This window comes from Kogia breviceps, chromosome 3 (assembly GCF_026419965.1).
Source record: "Kogia breviceps isolate mKogBre1 chromosome 3, mKogBre1 haplotype 1, whole genome shotgun sequence".
In the NCBI taxonomy this organism is placed as follows: Eukaryota; Metazoa; Chordata; class Mammalia; order Artiodactyla; family Physeteridae; genus Kogia; species Kogia breviceps.
The window spans coordinates 85914978-85930807 of record NC_081312.1 but is presented as its reverse complement, the minus strand read 5'-3'; the positions used below and the strand labels follow the sequence as shown (position 1 = coordinate 85930807).

Here is a 15830-nt window from a genome sequence, read left to right as displayed (position 1 = left end):
TTTCTATCTTGTTCCATTGATCTATGTTTCTGTTTTTGTGCCAGTACCACATTGTCTTGATTACTGTAGCTTTGTAGTATAGTCTGAAGTCAGGGAGTCTGATTCCTCCAACTCCGTTTTTTTCCTTCAAGACTGCTTTGGCTATTCGGGGTCTTTTGTGTCTCTATACAAATTTTAAGATGATTTGTTCTAGTTCCATAAAAAATACCACTGGTAATTTGATAGGGATTGCATTGAATCTGTAGATTGCTTTGGGTAGTATAGTCATTTTCACAATATTGATTCTTCCGATCCAAGAACATGGTATATCTCTCCATCTGTTGGTATCATCTTTAATTTCTTTCATCAGTGTCTTATAGTTTTCTGCATACAGGTCTTTTGTCTCCCTAGGTAGGTTTATTCCTAGGTATTTTATTCTTTTTGTTGCAATGGTAAATGGGAGTGTTTCCTTAATTTCTCTTTCAGGTTTTTCATCATTAGTGTATAGGAATGCAAGAGATTTCTGTGCATTAATTTTGTATCCTGCAACTTTACCAGATTCATTGATTAGCTCTATTAGTTTTCTGGTGGCATTTTTAGGATTCTCTATGTATAGTATCATGTCATCTGAAAACAGTGACAGTTTTATTTCTTCTTTTCCAATTTGTATTCCTTTTATTTCTTTTTCTTGTCTGATTGCCATGGCTAGGACTTCCAAGACTGTGTTGAATAATAGTGGTGAGAGTGGACATCCTTGTCTTGTTCCTGACTTTAGAGGAAATGCTTTCAGTTTTTCACCATTGACAATGATGGTTGCTGTGGGTTTGTCGTATATAGCCTTTATTATGTTGAGGTAGGTTCCCTCTATGCCCAATTTCTGGGGAGTTTTTAATCATAAATGGGTGTTGAATTTTGTCAAAAGCTTTTTCTGCATCTATTGAGAGGATCATATGGTTTTTATTCTTCAGTTTGTGTAATATGGTGTATCACATTGATTGATTTGCGTATATTGAAGAATCCTTGCGTCCCTGGGATAAATCCCACTTGATCATGGTGTATGATCCTTTTAATGTGTTGTTGGATTCTGTTTGCTGGTATTTTGTTGAAGATTTTTGCATCTATATTCATCAGTGATATTGGTCTGTAATTTTCTTTTTTTGAAGTCTCTTTGTCTGGTTTTGGTATCAGGGTGATGGTGGCCTCATAGAATGAGTTTGCGAGTGTTCCTTCCTCTGCAATTATTTGGAAGAGTTTGAGAAGGATGGGTGTTAGCTCTTCTCTAAATGTTTGATAGAATTCACCTGTGAAGGCATCTGGTCCTGGACTTTTGTTTTTTGGAAAATTTTTTTTTCTTTTTTCTTTTTTTTTTTTTTTTTTGCTGTACACACGCCTCTCTCTGCTGTGGCCTCTCCCATTGAGGAGCATTGGCTCTGGACGTGCAGGCTTAGCGGCCATGGCTCACGAGCCCAGCCACTCTGTGGCATGTGGGATCTTCCCAGACCGGGGCACGAACCCGTGTCCCCTGCATTGGCAGGTGGACTCTCAACCACTTGCGCCACCAGGGAAACCCTGTTGGTAGATTTTTAATCACAGTTTCAATTTCATTTCTTGTGATTGGTCTGTTCATATTTTCTGTATCTTCCTGGTTCAGTCTTGGAAGGTTATACCTTTCTAATAATTTGTCCATTTCTTCCAGGTTGTCCATTTTATTGGCATAGAGTTGCTTGTAGTAGTCTCTTAGGATGCTTTGTATTTCTGTGGTGTCTGTTGTAACTTTTCCTTTTTCATTTCTAATTTTATTGATTTGAGTCCTCTCCCTATTTTTCTTGATGAGTCTGGCTAATGGTTTATCAATTTTGTTTATCTTCTCAAAGAACCAGCTTTTAGTTTTATTGATCTTTGCTATTGTCTTCTTTGTTTCTATTTCATTTATTTCTGCTCTGATCTTTATGATTTCTTTCCTTCTGCTAACTTTGGGTTTTGTTTGTTCTACTTTCTCTAGTTCCTTTAGGTGTAAGGTTAGATTTTTTATTTGAGATTTTTCTTGTTTCTTGAGGTAGGCTTGTATAGCTATAAACTTCCCTCTTAGAACTGCTTTTGCTGCATCACATAGGTTTTGGATCGTCGAGTTTTCATTGTCATTTGTCTCTAGGTATTTTTTTATTTTCTCTTTGATTTCTTCAGTTATGTCTTGGTTATTTAGTAACGTATTGTTTAGCCTCCATGTGTTTGTGTTTTTAATGTTTTTTTTCCCCTGTAATTCATTTCTAATCTCATAGCATTGTGGTCAGAAAAGATGCTTGGTATGACTTCATATTTCTCAGATTTACTGAGGTTTGAGTTGTGACCCAAGATGTGATCTATCCTGGAGAATGTTCTGTGCGCACTTGAGAAGAAAGTGTAAACTGCTGTTTTGGGATGGAATGTCCTAAAAATATCAATTAAATCTATCTGGTCTATTGTGTCATTTAAAGCTTGTGTTTCCTTATTTATTTTCATTATGGATGATCTGTCCATTGGTGTAAGTGAGGTGTTAAAGTCCCCCACTATTATTGTGTTACTGTCGATTTCCTCTTTTATAGATGTTAGCAGTTGCCTTATGTACTGAGGTGCTCCTATGTTGGGTGCATATATATTTATAATTGTTATATTTTCTTCTTGGATTGATCTGTTGATCATTATGTAGTGTCCTTCCTTGTCTCTTGTAACATTCTTTATTTTAAAGTCTATTTTATCTGATATGAGTCTAGCTACTCCAGCTTTCTTTTGATTTCCATTTGCATGGCATATCTTTTTCCATCCCCTCACTTTCAGTCTGTATGTGTCCCTAGGTCTGAAGTGGGTCTCTTGTAGACAGCATATATATGGGTGTTGTTTTTGTATCCATTCAGCAAGCCTGTGTCTTTTGGTTGGGGTGTTTAATCCATTCATGTTTAAGGTAATTATTGATATGTATGTTCCTATGACCATTTTCTTAATTGTTTTGTGTTTGTTTTTGTAGGTCCTTTTCTTCTCTTGTGTTTCCCACTTAGAGAAGTTCCTTTAGCATTTGTTATAGAGCTGGTTTGGTGGTGCTGAAATCTCTTAGCTTTTGCTTGTCTGTAAAGCTTTTGATTTCTCCATCAAATCTGAATGAGATCCTTGCTGAGTAGAGTAGTCTTGGTTGTAGGTTCTTCCCTTTCATCACTTTAAATATATCATGCCACTCCCTTCTGGCTTGTAGAGTTTCTGCTGAGACATCAGCTGTTAACCTTATGGGAGTTCCCTTGTATGTTATTTGTTGTTTTTCCCTTGCTGCTTTCAATAATTTTTCTTTGTCTTTAATTTTTGCCAATTTGGTTACTATATGTCTTGGCATGTTTCTCCTTGGGTTTATCCTGTATGGGACTCGCTGCGCTTCCTGGACTTAGGTGGCTATTTCCTTTCCCATGTTAGGGAAGTTTTCGACTATAATCTCTTCAAATATTTTCCCTGGTCCTTTCTCTCTCTTCTCCTTCTGGGACCCCTATAATGCGAATGTTGTTGCATTTAATGTTGTCCCAGAGGTCTCTTAGGCTGTCTTCATTTCTTTTCATTTTTTGTTTTTTATTCTGTTCCACAGCAGTGAATTCCACCATTCTTTCTTCCAGGTCGCTTTTCCGTTCTTCTATCTCAGTTATTCTGCTATTGGTTCCTTCTAGTGTAGTTTTCATTTCAGTTATTGTGTTGTTCATCTCTGTTTGTTTGTTCTTTAATTCTTCCAGGTCTTTGTTAAACATTTCTTGCATCTTCTTGATCTTTGCCTCCATTCTTTTTCCGAGGTCCTGGATCATCTTCACCATCATTATTCTGAATTCTTTTTCTGGAAGGTTGCCTATCTCCACTTCATTTAGTTGTTTTTCTGGGTTTTTATCTTGTTCCTTCATCTGGTACATAGCCCTCTGCCTTTTCATCTTGTGTATCTTTCTGTGAATGTGGTTTTTGTTCCACAGGCTGCAGGATTGTAGTTCTTCTTGCTTCTTCTGTCTGCCCTCTGGTGGATGAGGCTATCTAAGGGACTTGTGTAAGTTTCCTGATGGGAGGGACTGGTGGTGCGTAGAGCTGAGTGTTGCTTTGGTGGGCACAGCTCAGTAACCCTTTAATCTGCTTGACTGTTGATGGGTGTGGCTGGGTTCTCTCCCTGTTGGTTGTTTGGCCTGAGGTAACCCAACACTGGAGCCTACATGGGCTCTTTGGTGGGGCTAATTACAGACTCTGGGAGGGCTCATGCCAAGGATTACTTCCCAGAACTTCTGCTGCCAGTGTCCTTGTCCCCACGGTGAGACACAGCCACCCCCCCACCCTGCCTCTGCAGGAGACCCTCCAACACTAGCAGGTAGGTCTGGTTCAGTCTCCCCTGGGGTCACTGCTCCTTCCCCTGGGTCCTGATGCACACACTACTTTGTGTGTGTCCTCCAAGAGTGGAGTCTCTGATTCCCCCAGTCCTGTCGAAGTCCTGCAATCAATTCCCACTAGGCTTCAAAGTCTGATTCTCTAGGAATTCCTCCTCCCATTGCCAGATCCCCAGGTTGGGAAACCTGATGTGGGGCTCAGAACCTTCACTCCAGTGGGTGGACTTCTGTGGTATAAGTGTTCGCCAGTCTGTGAGTCACCCACCTAGCAGTTAAGGGATTTGATTTTACTGTGATTGCACCCTTCCTACAGTCTCACTGTGGCTTCTCCTTTATCTTTGGATGTGGGGTATCTTTTTTGGTGAGTTCCAGTGTCTTCCTGTCGATGACTGTCCAGCAGCTAGTTGTGATTCTGGTGTTCTCTCAAGAGGGAGTGAGAGCACATCCTTCTACTCCTCCATCTTGGTTCCTCTCCCTGGTCTACTTTAATACAGTCCTATCCTGAGGCCAGGGAAAGGGGAGTATAGACAGATGACAAGGATGACACCAATGCTAATGACCTAAGTTTGTAAACAAGGGACAACATACTTTCCTACACATGATCTTACTTGATCCTTAGACCAGCTCTTTGAGGTAGATGGCACAACTGCTATTATTCCTATGTTATAGGTGAGGAAGGTGAGGCACAGAGAGGGTAAATGGCTTGCTTAAGATCGCACAGCTAGTGAGCTTAGAACGGGGAAGAACTAAGGGGATTCTGATACTCCAAGTCTGCTGCTTTTTCTGTTACATCCTGTTTATAAAGAAGCCCTTTCAGAGTCCTTTCTGGCCCTGTCACGTTCCAAAGCCCATGCGTGTCCCACAGGAGCCTGGCCAGCCATGGCTGTCACCCTCTTAGGGAGCCAGCCACATCTCCAGGTCTGTGGGTGAAGCATCATTGGAAGGGCTTCTGTCCAGTTTACTTGGGGAAGGAGCTTGCAGTTGGACACACACTAACCTACTGCCTCAGGCTCTTCATCCTGATCCAGGTTTGTCCTAAAAATAGCACAAATAGGCAAAGCAGTTGGAGATCTGAGTTGTTAGCTGGGGAAATCAGAAAGCTGGACCTAAGAATTCTGTATTTCTTGCCTACCCTCACCCCTCCTGATACTCAAACATGTCCTCCTGTGATGTTCCAGCCCATGAAACAAACCTGCAAGTACTGCACCGAGCAGAACATCCCCTTCCCCAAATATGAGGTGCAGGAGGAGGATGATAACCTCAAGGAGTGCTACCTGCTGGAGAACTCCCAGGAACCCAATGCCCCCATTGTGATTTTCTTCCCACTCATCAACGACACCTTCCAAAAGTACAAGGCCCCAGGTAAGCTGCCGTGAGCTCGGGTCCCACCCCAACTGGCCTTGGACAGAGAGCTCCTGTTCTTAGACGTGTGCAGTCTTCCGACAGCACTAACGGGGAAGCCTGGCATAGCTCCTGTCTGAGCCTGACTTGGCTTCGGCGAGAAAAAACAGCCCCCCTTGCCCCCGTGCACTGGCGACGTCAAGCTCTACTCTTTCAGTCCTTCACAGCCTGGCGCTGTGCCGTGCCACGGAGGTCCTGAGATGGGCAAGCTATGTCCCCGCCCTGGGGGGCTAGGGGGTGTGCGTGCACATCTGCGTGTGTGTGTGCACATGGGCACGTTTTCTTGTGGGTGTGCAGGGGTGGGCCTCGGGGAGAGGGACAGAAACAAACCATTACAACCTCACATGATAAGGGGCTACAGCAAGTCCTTCTCCTCCTCCAGGTGTGGAGCGAAGCCCCGAGGAGCTGGAGCAGGGCCAGGTTGACATCTATGGTCCCAAATCTCCCTACACCACCAAGGAGCTGACATACACGGAGGCTGCCTTCGACAAGCTGGTGAAGCTCTCCGAATATAACATCCTGAATAACAAGGACAAGCTCCTTCAGGCCTTGCGAGTGGCAGTAGAGAAGAAGAAACGCCTGAAGAGCCAGTGTCCCCCTAAAGTCCCAGGACACCCCTAAAGGGTCCCCCCTAAAGTCCCAGGACAATCCTGTGTCTGCTTCTAGCATCACAGGTGCAGAACCCAGGGCTGACCGGCCCTCAGAGCCAGCTCCACTCTCTAGCAAGGGCTGCAGGCAGGCTGGCTTGGGCTTTCTATCAAAAAATTAAAATTAAAAGAAAAAGTTGAGAGAGAAAGAGAAAGAAACAAAGGAAAATAACAAGGGGATGTACTGGGGCTTTATACCCACTGGAATTTTTTTAAACATCTTTATTGGAGTATAATTGCTTTACGCTGTTGTGTTAGTTGCTGCTCTATAACAAACTGAATCAGCTATACATATACATATATCCCCATATCCCCTCCCTCTTGCGTCTGCCTCCCACCCTCCCTATCCCACCCCTCTAGGTGGTCACAAAGCACCGAGCTGATCTCCCTGTGCTATGCGGCTGCTTCCCACTAGCTATCTGTTTTACATGGTAGTGTATTTATGTCCATGCCACTCTCTCACTTCATCCCAGCTTACCCTTCCCCCTCCCCGTGTCCTCAAGTCCATTCTCTATGTCTGCGTCTTTATTCCTGTCCTGCCCCTAGGTTCTTCCTAACCATTTTTTTTTTAGATTCCATATATATGTGTTAGCATACAGTGTTTTTCTCTTTCTGACTTACTTCAAATGCTTTTTAAAATTTAATGCAGTTGTATTCTTGTGATTTTTATAAGCAATTGTATTTTGTGATTTTTTTTTTTATGAATCAGCTTATTAATAGGAAGCATAATGCTTGAAGATCTAGATGGAGCACTAGAGACATCCTGGTCTCTTCAACAACAAACACAAACAGGTGATGGGGTTTCAGCAGCCACTCTGCAACCAAAGGCCCAGGACAAGTGATCCGTTTGATCCCCACTGGGCAGCCTCGACTGAGCATCCAGCTCTGGCAAAATGCCAGACAAAGCCCAAGTCTGCAGCTCCGGTTCACCAAACAAGGATCTCGGATGCAGCTCTGGGATGTCTGGGCAGGTACATGAGGCATCAGGTGAGTGATGCTGCCTGGTGTCGCCACTCCATGGGGCCACCGCTCGCTGACCAACCTGCTCCTGAGGCACTTCTCCATCCTCTTACCACCTCCTCTCTGGTTTCCAGATGGTATTACTTATTTCTAAGCGGCATTTCTCTTATTTATTATGTAAACACTGTGCCCAGAACATCCCAACTCTTGAAGAGTCACCCTGAGATAACAAAACTGGAAAGGATCAGCCCAGAAAGGACTAGGTTAACCCTGAGGAAAATGCTCATCTTTGGAGATGGTTTCCAGATGAACCTCTGGGAAAGCCCTGGGACACAGAACCTCAAAGCATCCACATTTCCCATCAGGCTGGGAACTTAACTAAAGAAATGTGTAGGACTTCCCTGGTGGCGCAGTGGTTAAGAATCCACCTGCCAGTGCAGGGGACACAGGTTCGAACCCTGGTCCGGGAAGATCCCACATGCTGCGGAGCAATTAAGCCCGTGCGCCAGAACTGCTGAGCCTGCGTGCCGCAGCTACTGAAGCCCACGCGCCTAGAGCCCGTGCTCCACAACAAGAGAAGCCACCACAATGAGAAGCCCACGATCCGTAACAAGAGTAGCCCCCAGCTCTCCACAACTAGACAAAGCCCTTGCACAGCAGCGAAGACCCAATGCAGCCAAAAATAAATAAATAAATATATATATTTTTTAAAAATAGCGAAATGTGTAACCTGAGCCATTGAGATGCCTGTGCTGATGGAAGGCGTGACCAGAAAGGCATGTGGTCTACATGAAGCCCAGCAAACCTGGAAGACATGGCCCTCTCTCTGGGCCACCATGCTCCCTAAGCAGTCCTTTGGATGTTAGGAGATGTGCGGTGACAGGTGTCAAAAGTTTACCAAAATTGTCCTCTGATTTACATCCTTGCTACCCAAAGTGTGGTGGGGAACTGGTTAGAAATGCAGAATCTAAGGCCCCACCCCAGCCATACTGAATTCAGAATCTGCATTTTAAGGAGATTTTCACCTCCTCTCCACTGCCTTCAGGTGACGCTTATGCATATTAAAGTCTGAGAGGAGAGGGTTTATGCCATGCTCACTCATAAGCTGGAAAGCATGAATCCATCACTTCCCCTGAGCCACTGATAAACTGGGCTCCTGGACCTGCAAAGCTGGTCCCCACCCAGAGAATGCTGACTTGGGACCCCACCCTGCTCCAACACCAGAGCAGCCAGCTGCCTCCACTTTGCCATCTTTTCTTTCCATCTGCAAGAAACAGGTTCTCCTTAAAATGATCAGAGTGAGCCACTGGGTAAGACCTGGGTGTTTATTGTAAGGTGAAGGCAGCCCTGCCTTGGATTCATCAAAGTATATAAAACAAGGTTTATAAAATCATTGTATTATTTGAGCACAGAATAAACTGGCCATGTGGGTAAATGCTGCCGACTCATCAGCTTTCATCATCTGGTGCTGCAAAACCTGCGTAACTCCTGCCCTCATCCCTGCCTGGGCTTCCCACATGCACTACCAGAGGTGTGAGAAGGCTGTTTTCATCCCAGCCCTCCTCTCCTCCTGCAGGGGTTCCCCCTTTCTTGTGTGGTGGGGTGCCCCTGTTTTTGTGAAGCTGTGTCAGCGACTAGTGGAGCACCAGCCCTTGCTGACTTATGCTGTTTGAAGCTCAGTTGGTTTTCACGAAGCACTGATTGACAGAGAGGAAAGAAGGGCGGCCAGCATCAGCCTAGCACCTACCTGATATACAGCAGTCTGTGAACAGCCTCTGCTTTCCAGGAACTTAGATTTGGGCTGGGGGGTAAAACATGAAAAGATTTGTATACAGACTCGAGAAGTTACATAGTGACTTAGCTTCTAAAACAATGCTGGCAATGTCACAGAGCAGGGGATGAGCAAGGGCCACACAAGGGATAAAGACAAAGTGTCATCAGCTCCAAGAGGTGCAAGAGCATAGGGTCCTGGGGAGGACAGGGAGGCTCCCTCCTCGGGTTCCCTGCTCTCCACCTATAACATGATATAGTAGAAAAATTAAATAAAACTCCTTTCTCCCCCAATGTCCCTCCCTCCCTGTCTCCCCTTTCCTTCCTGAGAGCAGGCAGCACACCACACTGCCATGCAGCCCAGTGACCCTGCCCCACAGTGGATGTTTTCTGCCCTTATGTCTCCATGAAAACACTTCTCCCCGAGGTCACCAATGCCCTCCTAGTTGCCAATACACTGAGCCAAATGGCACCAGCCCTTTACAGGCCTTATCTTACTCAATTGTTCACCGCATTTGGCCCTGCAGACCACTCCCTCCTTCCTGAAACCCTCCCTTCCCATGACTTCCTTGCCAACAGCAAGCAGTTCAGTTCCGCTTGCCAATATTTATTGCCTTCCCACTACGTGCCAGTCACTGCTGTAGGCACTGGGACAACAACAAAAAAAGGTTGAACAATTGACCCCACACTTCAAGGAGCTTCCTTCTGGTCCCACGCAGGAGACCTCCATGGAAACAGAGGCTTGCAATACGAAGAGGAAGTTCCATATTAGCTGTGTACACAGGGGCACACATTAGGGGCTGCCAACCCAGCCCTAGAGGGAAGGGGTCACATGTGCTTGGACATTTTCAAGCCTCTTCCCTGGCCTCATTTCCCCTCTCTCCTTTAACTGCTAGTATCCCTTGAGGCTCCTTCCTTAGCTCTCCCCGCTTCTCACTCTATACTCTCCTTAAACAATCTCATCTACACCCAGGTCTTCTACTACTGCTTCTATTTTGAAAACTCACAACCCTTTAGTTCTAGCCAAGGTAATGTCCTAAGTTCTTGATTCATGTATTCAAATTCTATATCAGTTAACATTGCTTTTGCTACATAACCAAAAAGGATCTAAAGAGGCTTAAACAAGACAGAAGAAGTTTATTTTTCTATTTCTTATCGGAGACCCAGGCTCCTTTCAGCTCTTGCTTCTGGCACCCTCAAGTTTTCCTTCTGGTCCAATATGGCTGTTGAAGCTCCACCCATCATGCCCACATTCCAGGCAGCAGGAAGGATAAAGGGGTCTCAGCATAGTTCATGTAGCATAATGTTTTCAAGGTTCATTCAGATTGTGACATAAGACAGAATTTCCTTCCTTTTTAAGGCTGAATAATATTTCATTGTATGTAGATACACATACTTTGTGTATCCATTCATCCATCAATCGACACTTAGGTTGCTTCCACCTCTTGACTATTGTGAGTGGAGCTGCTATGAACATGAGTATGCAAATATGTCTTAGAGACCCTACCTTCAATTCTTTTGGCTATATACCCAGAAATGGGATTGCTGGATAATATGGTACTTCTGTCTTTAATTGAGGAACTGCCATACTGTTTGCCATAGCAATTACATGGATTCACTTCTGTAATCTGCTTTTTTCCACTTAAAAATATATTCTGAGCATTTTCTCAGGTCATTAATACTCTTCTTATATAACAATTTTCAGAGACTGCATAGGAATCCATCATCGGCTTAGCTAGTCCTTCATGGGGGGGGACAACTAGTCACAGCTTTTCACTATTATAAATGATATGCTGATAGACATTCCTTTGATAAATCTTTACATTCATTATTCATCTTTACATACATTATTCATTATTCATTATTACATTCATTATTCCCTCAGGATAAAATTCCTGAGAAGTGTGAGCATTTCTAACAACTAGTAAAGTATAATTGACTTACAATAAACTGCACACATTTGAAGTACACAATTTGTTGAGTTTCAACAGATATATCCAACTGTCAACCATAACCACAATCAAGGTAATGAGTAAATCCTTCAGGCCAACCAAAGTCTTCTTCTTCTCATGCCCTTTGTAATCCTTCCCTCTGCTCCTCCGCTGCTGGGTCACGTGGTAGATGTATGTTTCACTTTTTAAGACACTGCCAAACTGTTTTCCAAAGTGGTTGTAACATTTTACCTTCTACTGGCAAATGAATGAGAGTTCCCATTGTTCCACATCCTCACCAACAACTGGTATGATCAGACTTAATTTCAGACATTCTAATAGGTATATAACAGTATCTTGGTGTGTTTTTTTCTTCCCCCTGTGCCGCCTGGCTTGCGGAATCTTAGTTCCCTGACCAGGGGTTGAACCCGGGCCACGGCAGTGAAAGCGCCGAGTCCTAACAACTGGACTGCCAGGGAACTCCCTGTCTTCTTGATATTGAGATTTAAGAGGTCTTTATATATTCTGGATACAAGTCCTTTATCAGATATGTAATTTTCAAATGTATTCTCCTAGTCTGTGATTTGTCTTTTCATTCTCTTTACAGTATCTTTCAAAGGCCAGGAGTTCTTAATTTTGATCAAGTCCAATTTATCAATTTTTTTCTCTTATGGATCATGCTTTTAGTATCATCTAAGAAACCTTTCCCTACATAAGGTCACAAAGGTTTTCTGCTATGTTTTTGTCTAGAAGTTTTATAACTTTAAGTCTTACATTTATGTTTATAATCATTTTGAGATAATTTCTACATATAGTGCAAGGTAGAGATCAAAGTTCATTTTTTCACATATGAATGTCCAACTGTTCTAGCACTATTGGTTGAAAAGACTTTCCTTTATCCATTGAATTGCCTTTGCACTTTGTCAAAAATCAATTGACCAAGTATGTGTGGGTCTATTTCTAGACTTTTATTTTGTTCTTTTGATATATTAGTCTATCTCTATACCAATACCATGCTGTCTTGATTTCTGTAGCTTTACAATGAGTTTTGAAATTAGGTAGTATGTTTTCCAACTTTGTTATTTTTCAAAGTTGTTCTGGCTATTTTAGGTCCTCTGCATTTACATGTGAATTTAGAATCAACATGTCAAGTAACAAAAAAGCCTTCTGGGATTGCACTAAATCTATATATCAGTTTGGAGAAAATTGACATCTTAACAATATTGAGTCTTGTGAGCCACAAGCATGGCATATATCTCCATTTATTTAGAACTTCTTTATTTCTCCCAGAAATGCTTTGTAGTTCTCAGTGTATAGACCTTGTACATTTTTAAAATTAGGTTTATCCCTAAGTATTTAATATTTTCAATGCTAGCAAATGATATTGATTTTTTTTTACTTCATTGTCCAGTTACTCATTTCTAGTATATAAAAATACAGCAGGTTCTTGTCTTATACCCAGCAACGTTGCTAGGCTCACTTAGTTCTGCTAGCTTTTTTTGTAGATTCCATAGAATTTTCTACATAAATGATCATATTTTCTGCAAATAGAGTTTTACTTCTTCCTATCCAATCTAGATACCTTTTCTTTTACTTGCCTTATTGTAGTGACTAGAACCTCTAGTAGGATATTAACTAGAAGTGGTAAAATCAGACATCTTTACCCTGTTCCTGATTGTAGAGGGAAAGCTTTCAGTCATTTCACCTTAAGTATGATGTTGAGAAGCAGAAGTCTTGAATGTGCATTTTCAAGATTTTTGATAAGTATGGACTCCAGAGAAGTTCCAATTTACACCATCTCCAGCAATGTATGAAAAGGTACCTTTTCCTACACACTTGTCAACATTAGGCATCATCTTAGAAAAATAAAAGTCTGCCATTCTTAATGTTATCTGTTCATTTAAAATTTGTTTCTTTGATTATTAATGGAGATCAGCATCATTTAATGTTTACTAGCCAGTTGTATTAGTTTTTTTAGTTATCTATGTCCTTTGCTCATTTTTCTAATGCAGTGTTCAGTTTATTCATTTCTTTCTTAATAACTTCATAGTAGCTTTTTAAAGTTCTAATGTCCTTAATTAAATATGTATATCACATATGTCTGTAATATTTTACCCAATTTGTCTTTTGCCCTTTACTTTTGTTTATGGATTTGTTTGGGTTTTTTTGTTTTTGTTTTTTTTAAATTTATTTTTAAACATCTTTATTGGAGTATAACTGTTTTACAATAGTGTGTTAGTTTTTCCTTTACTGGTTTTTTATATATACTATTTTTAATAGAATTTTTTAGAGCAGTCTTAAATTCACAGCAAAATTGAGTATAAAGTACAGAGAGTTCCCATGTATCCCTTATTCTTGCAACACAGCCTTCCCACTATCAACATCCCACACTATCAACATCCTACACCAGTGTTACATATGTCACAATCAATGAACCTAACCTACACTGACACATGATTATCACCCCAATTCCACAGTTTACGTTAGGGTTCCCTCTTGGTGTTATATATTCTATGGATTTGGACAAATGTATAATGATATGTATCCACAATTACATTATCGCACAGAATAGTTTCACTGCCCTACAAACCTTCTGTGCTCTTCCTACTCATCCTTCCCTCCTCTCTAACCCCTGGCAACCACTGATCTTTTTATAGTCTCCATAGTTTTGCCTTTTCCAGAATGTCATACAGTTGCAATAATATGTAGGCTTTTTAGACTGGCTTCTTTCACTTAGTAATATAGTTTTAAGTTTCCTCCATGTCTTTTCCTGGCTTGATAACTCATTTCTTTTTAGCTGAATAATATTTCATTGTCTAAACGTACCACAGTTTACTTACCCATTCACCTCGTTAAGCACATCTTAGTTGCTTCCAAGTTTTGGCAATTATCAATAAAGCTGCTATAAACACTTGTGTGTAGCTCTCCTGTGGACATAAGTTTTCAACTCATTTGGGTAAATACCAAGGAGAGCAAATTCTGGGTCACATTGGCAAGAGTATGTTTATATGGGTTTGTTTGTATGTATTAAAAAAAATTGAAGCCTTTACTTTTTTGTTGACAAATCTATCAATTTTTTTTCATAATTTCTACCTTTGATTTTAATTAGAAAAGCTTTTCCCTACTAAATGTTACAAATCTTCGGTAGCTTCTGAAGTAGTAGTTCTTCTTTTAGTAGGTCTATGGTTTCATTTTATTTTTACATTTCAATCTTTTTTTTTTTTTTTTTTTTGCAGTACGCGGGCCTCTCACTGTTGTGGCCTCTCCCGTTAAGGAGCCACAGGCTCCGGACGCGCAGGCTCAGCGGCCATGGCTCACGGGCCCAGCTGCTCCACGGCATGTCGGATCTTCCCGGACTGGGGCACGAACCCGTGTCCCCTGCATCGGCAGGCGGACTCTCAACCGCTGCGCCACCAGGGAAGCCCTCAATCTTTATTTTGACATGAGACAGATATCTAACTACATTTTCCCTTGGTTTTCTTTTCACTTCCTTAGTCACACATAGCTCCCTCTAAATACTTTATCCACACAACTCCAAAGGAATTCCCAATTTACAAACAAGAAAACTGAGGCAGAGAGACAAATCATTGCATTCAAGATCACATAGCCATTAATTTATATAGTCAGAATTCAAACCCAGGTCTTTTGATGCCAAATCCTGTTCTCTCCACCACAGCCTTGGTACTCAAATTATGATCCATGAACAAGCAGATCCATCTCCTGGGGGCTTGTTAGAAATGCAGTCTTGGGTCCCTCCCATACCCACTGAATCAGACTGCATTGCTATCAAACGTGAGAAGTCTGTTGTGATCCTATTACCTCACATTTAGGATACATCAGAATCACCTGGGGGTAGTTGAGCTCCATCCCTCTTCAATATTTTGATTCAGTAGGTCTTGGGTGATGACCAGAAATCTGCATTTTTAACAAGTATCCCAGGTTATTCTTATGCAGGTGCCCACTCCACCACACTTGAGAAATGCTCTGAAACAACTGAGACATTTTAAAACTGTAACCTAGGACACCAAAAGTGATGGCTGATTATTTCTCTCAAACTCAATTTAGATGTATCCTTTTCACCTGAAAAAGAGACAGCTAGGCGGTAACAGTCTTTTTGTTACTATGTGGCAATGAGGTTGTAATAATGAGGATAACTAAATCTTCAAATTTACAGAAAATCAGATAAAGAAAACTAAGGGCAAAAGGTCTTCAATCGACCCAGAATTTAGTGGAGGCAGTGTGGAGAAACATATACCCAAGCAGATTGAAGTTTACTTCCCCTACTTCAAATATTGTCAATTGTGTCCGTGAGTCAGGGTCTCCTCAACAATAAAATGAGTGTAATAACCTGCCGGTAGGTAGAAAGAACCTGCCTGTCAACTTTCTGAACATTTGTCCCCAGCATCGACGTCCATAGGGCTGGAATGAGTAAACGTTCCCAGAGACTAAGCAGCCTCCAGAGGCTCTTTTACTACCAACTCAGATTTGCCCGGAAGCCGACGCCACCTGGCCAGAGGTGCTGCCGGGTAGACCAAACGGGGCTCCTCTGTTGGCAGGTCTGCGCTGGTGGTTTCGAGAAACACCCTCTTCCTCTCCCAGTCCTCCAGAAGGGCTCCGTCATCAATAATTCATTAAGAACCTCCTGTCCATTGGTTGGCGCCTCCACCCGCGCTGGTAGCAGCCCAATGAGGAAGGACTTGAGAGAGCTCTTCTGAATAGTGAACGAGCTCCCGTGACGTCGCGACTGGGGATTGGCTGAGACGGCGCGAGGC

At 42.3% G+C, this 15830-nt stretch overlaps 1 protein-coding gene across 1 annotated transcript in view; it reads left to right on the top strand.

Moving 5' to 3' along the window:
* Nucleotides 1–6719, top strand: part of PLA2G4E (phospholipase A2 group IVE) — a 45875-nt gene extending 39156 nt beyond the window's left edge. The window contains exons 19-20 of the mRNA XM_059058034.2: nt 5528–5711; nt 6133–6719. Coding sequence (XP_058914017.1) covers nt 5528–5711; nt 6133–6371 — 423 coding nt within the window. The 3' untranslated portion in view covers nt 6372–6719. The remainder of the gene's footprint in view (nt 1–5527; nt 5712–6132) is intronic.
* Nucleotides 6720–15830: the final 9111 nt, after the last annotated feature.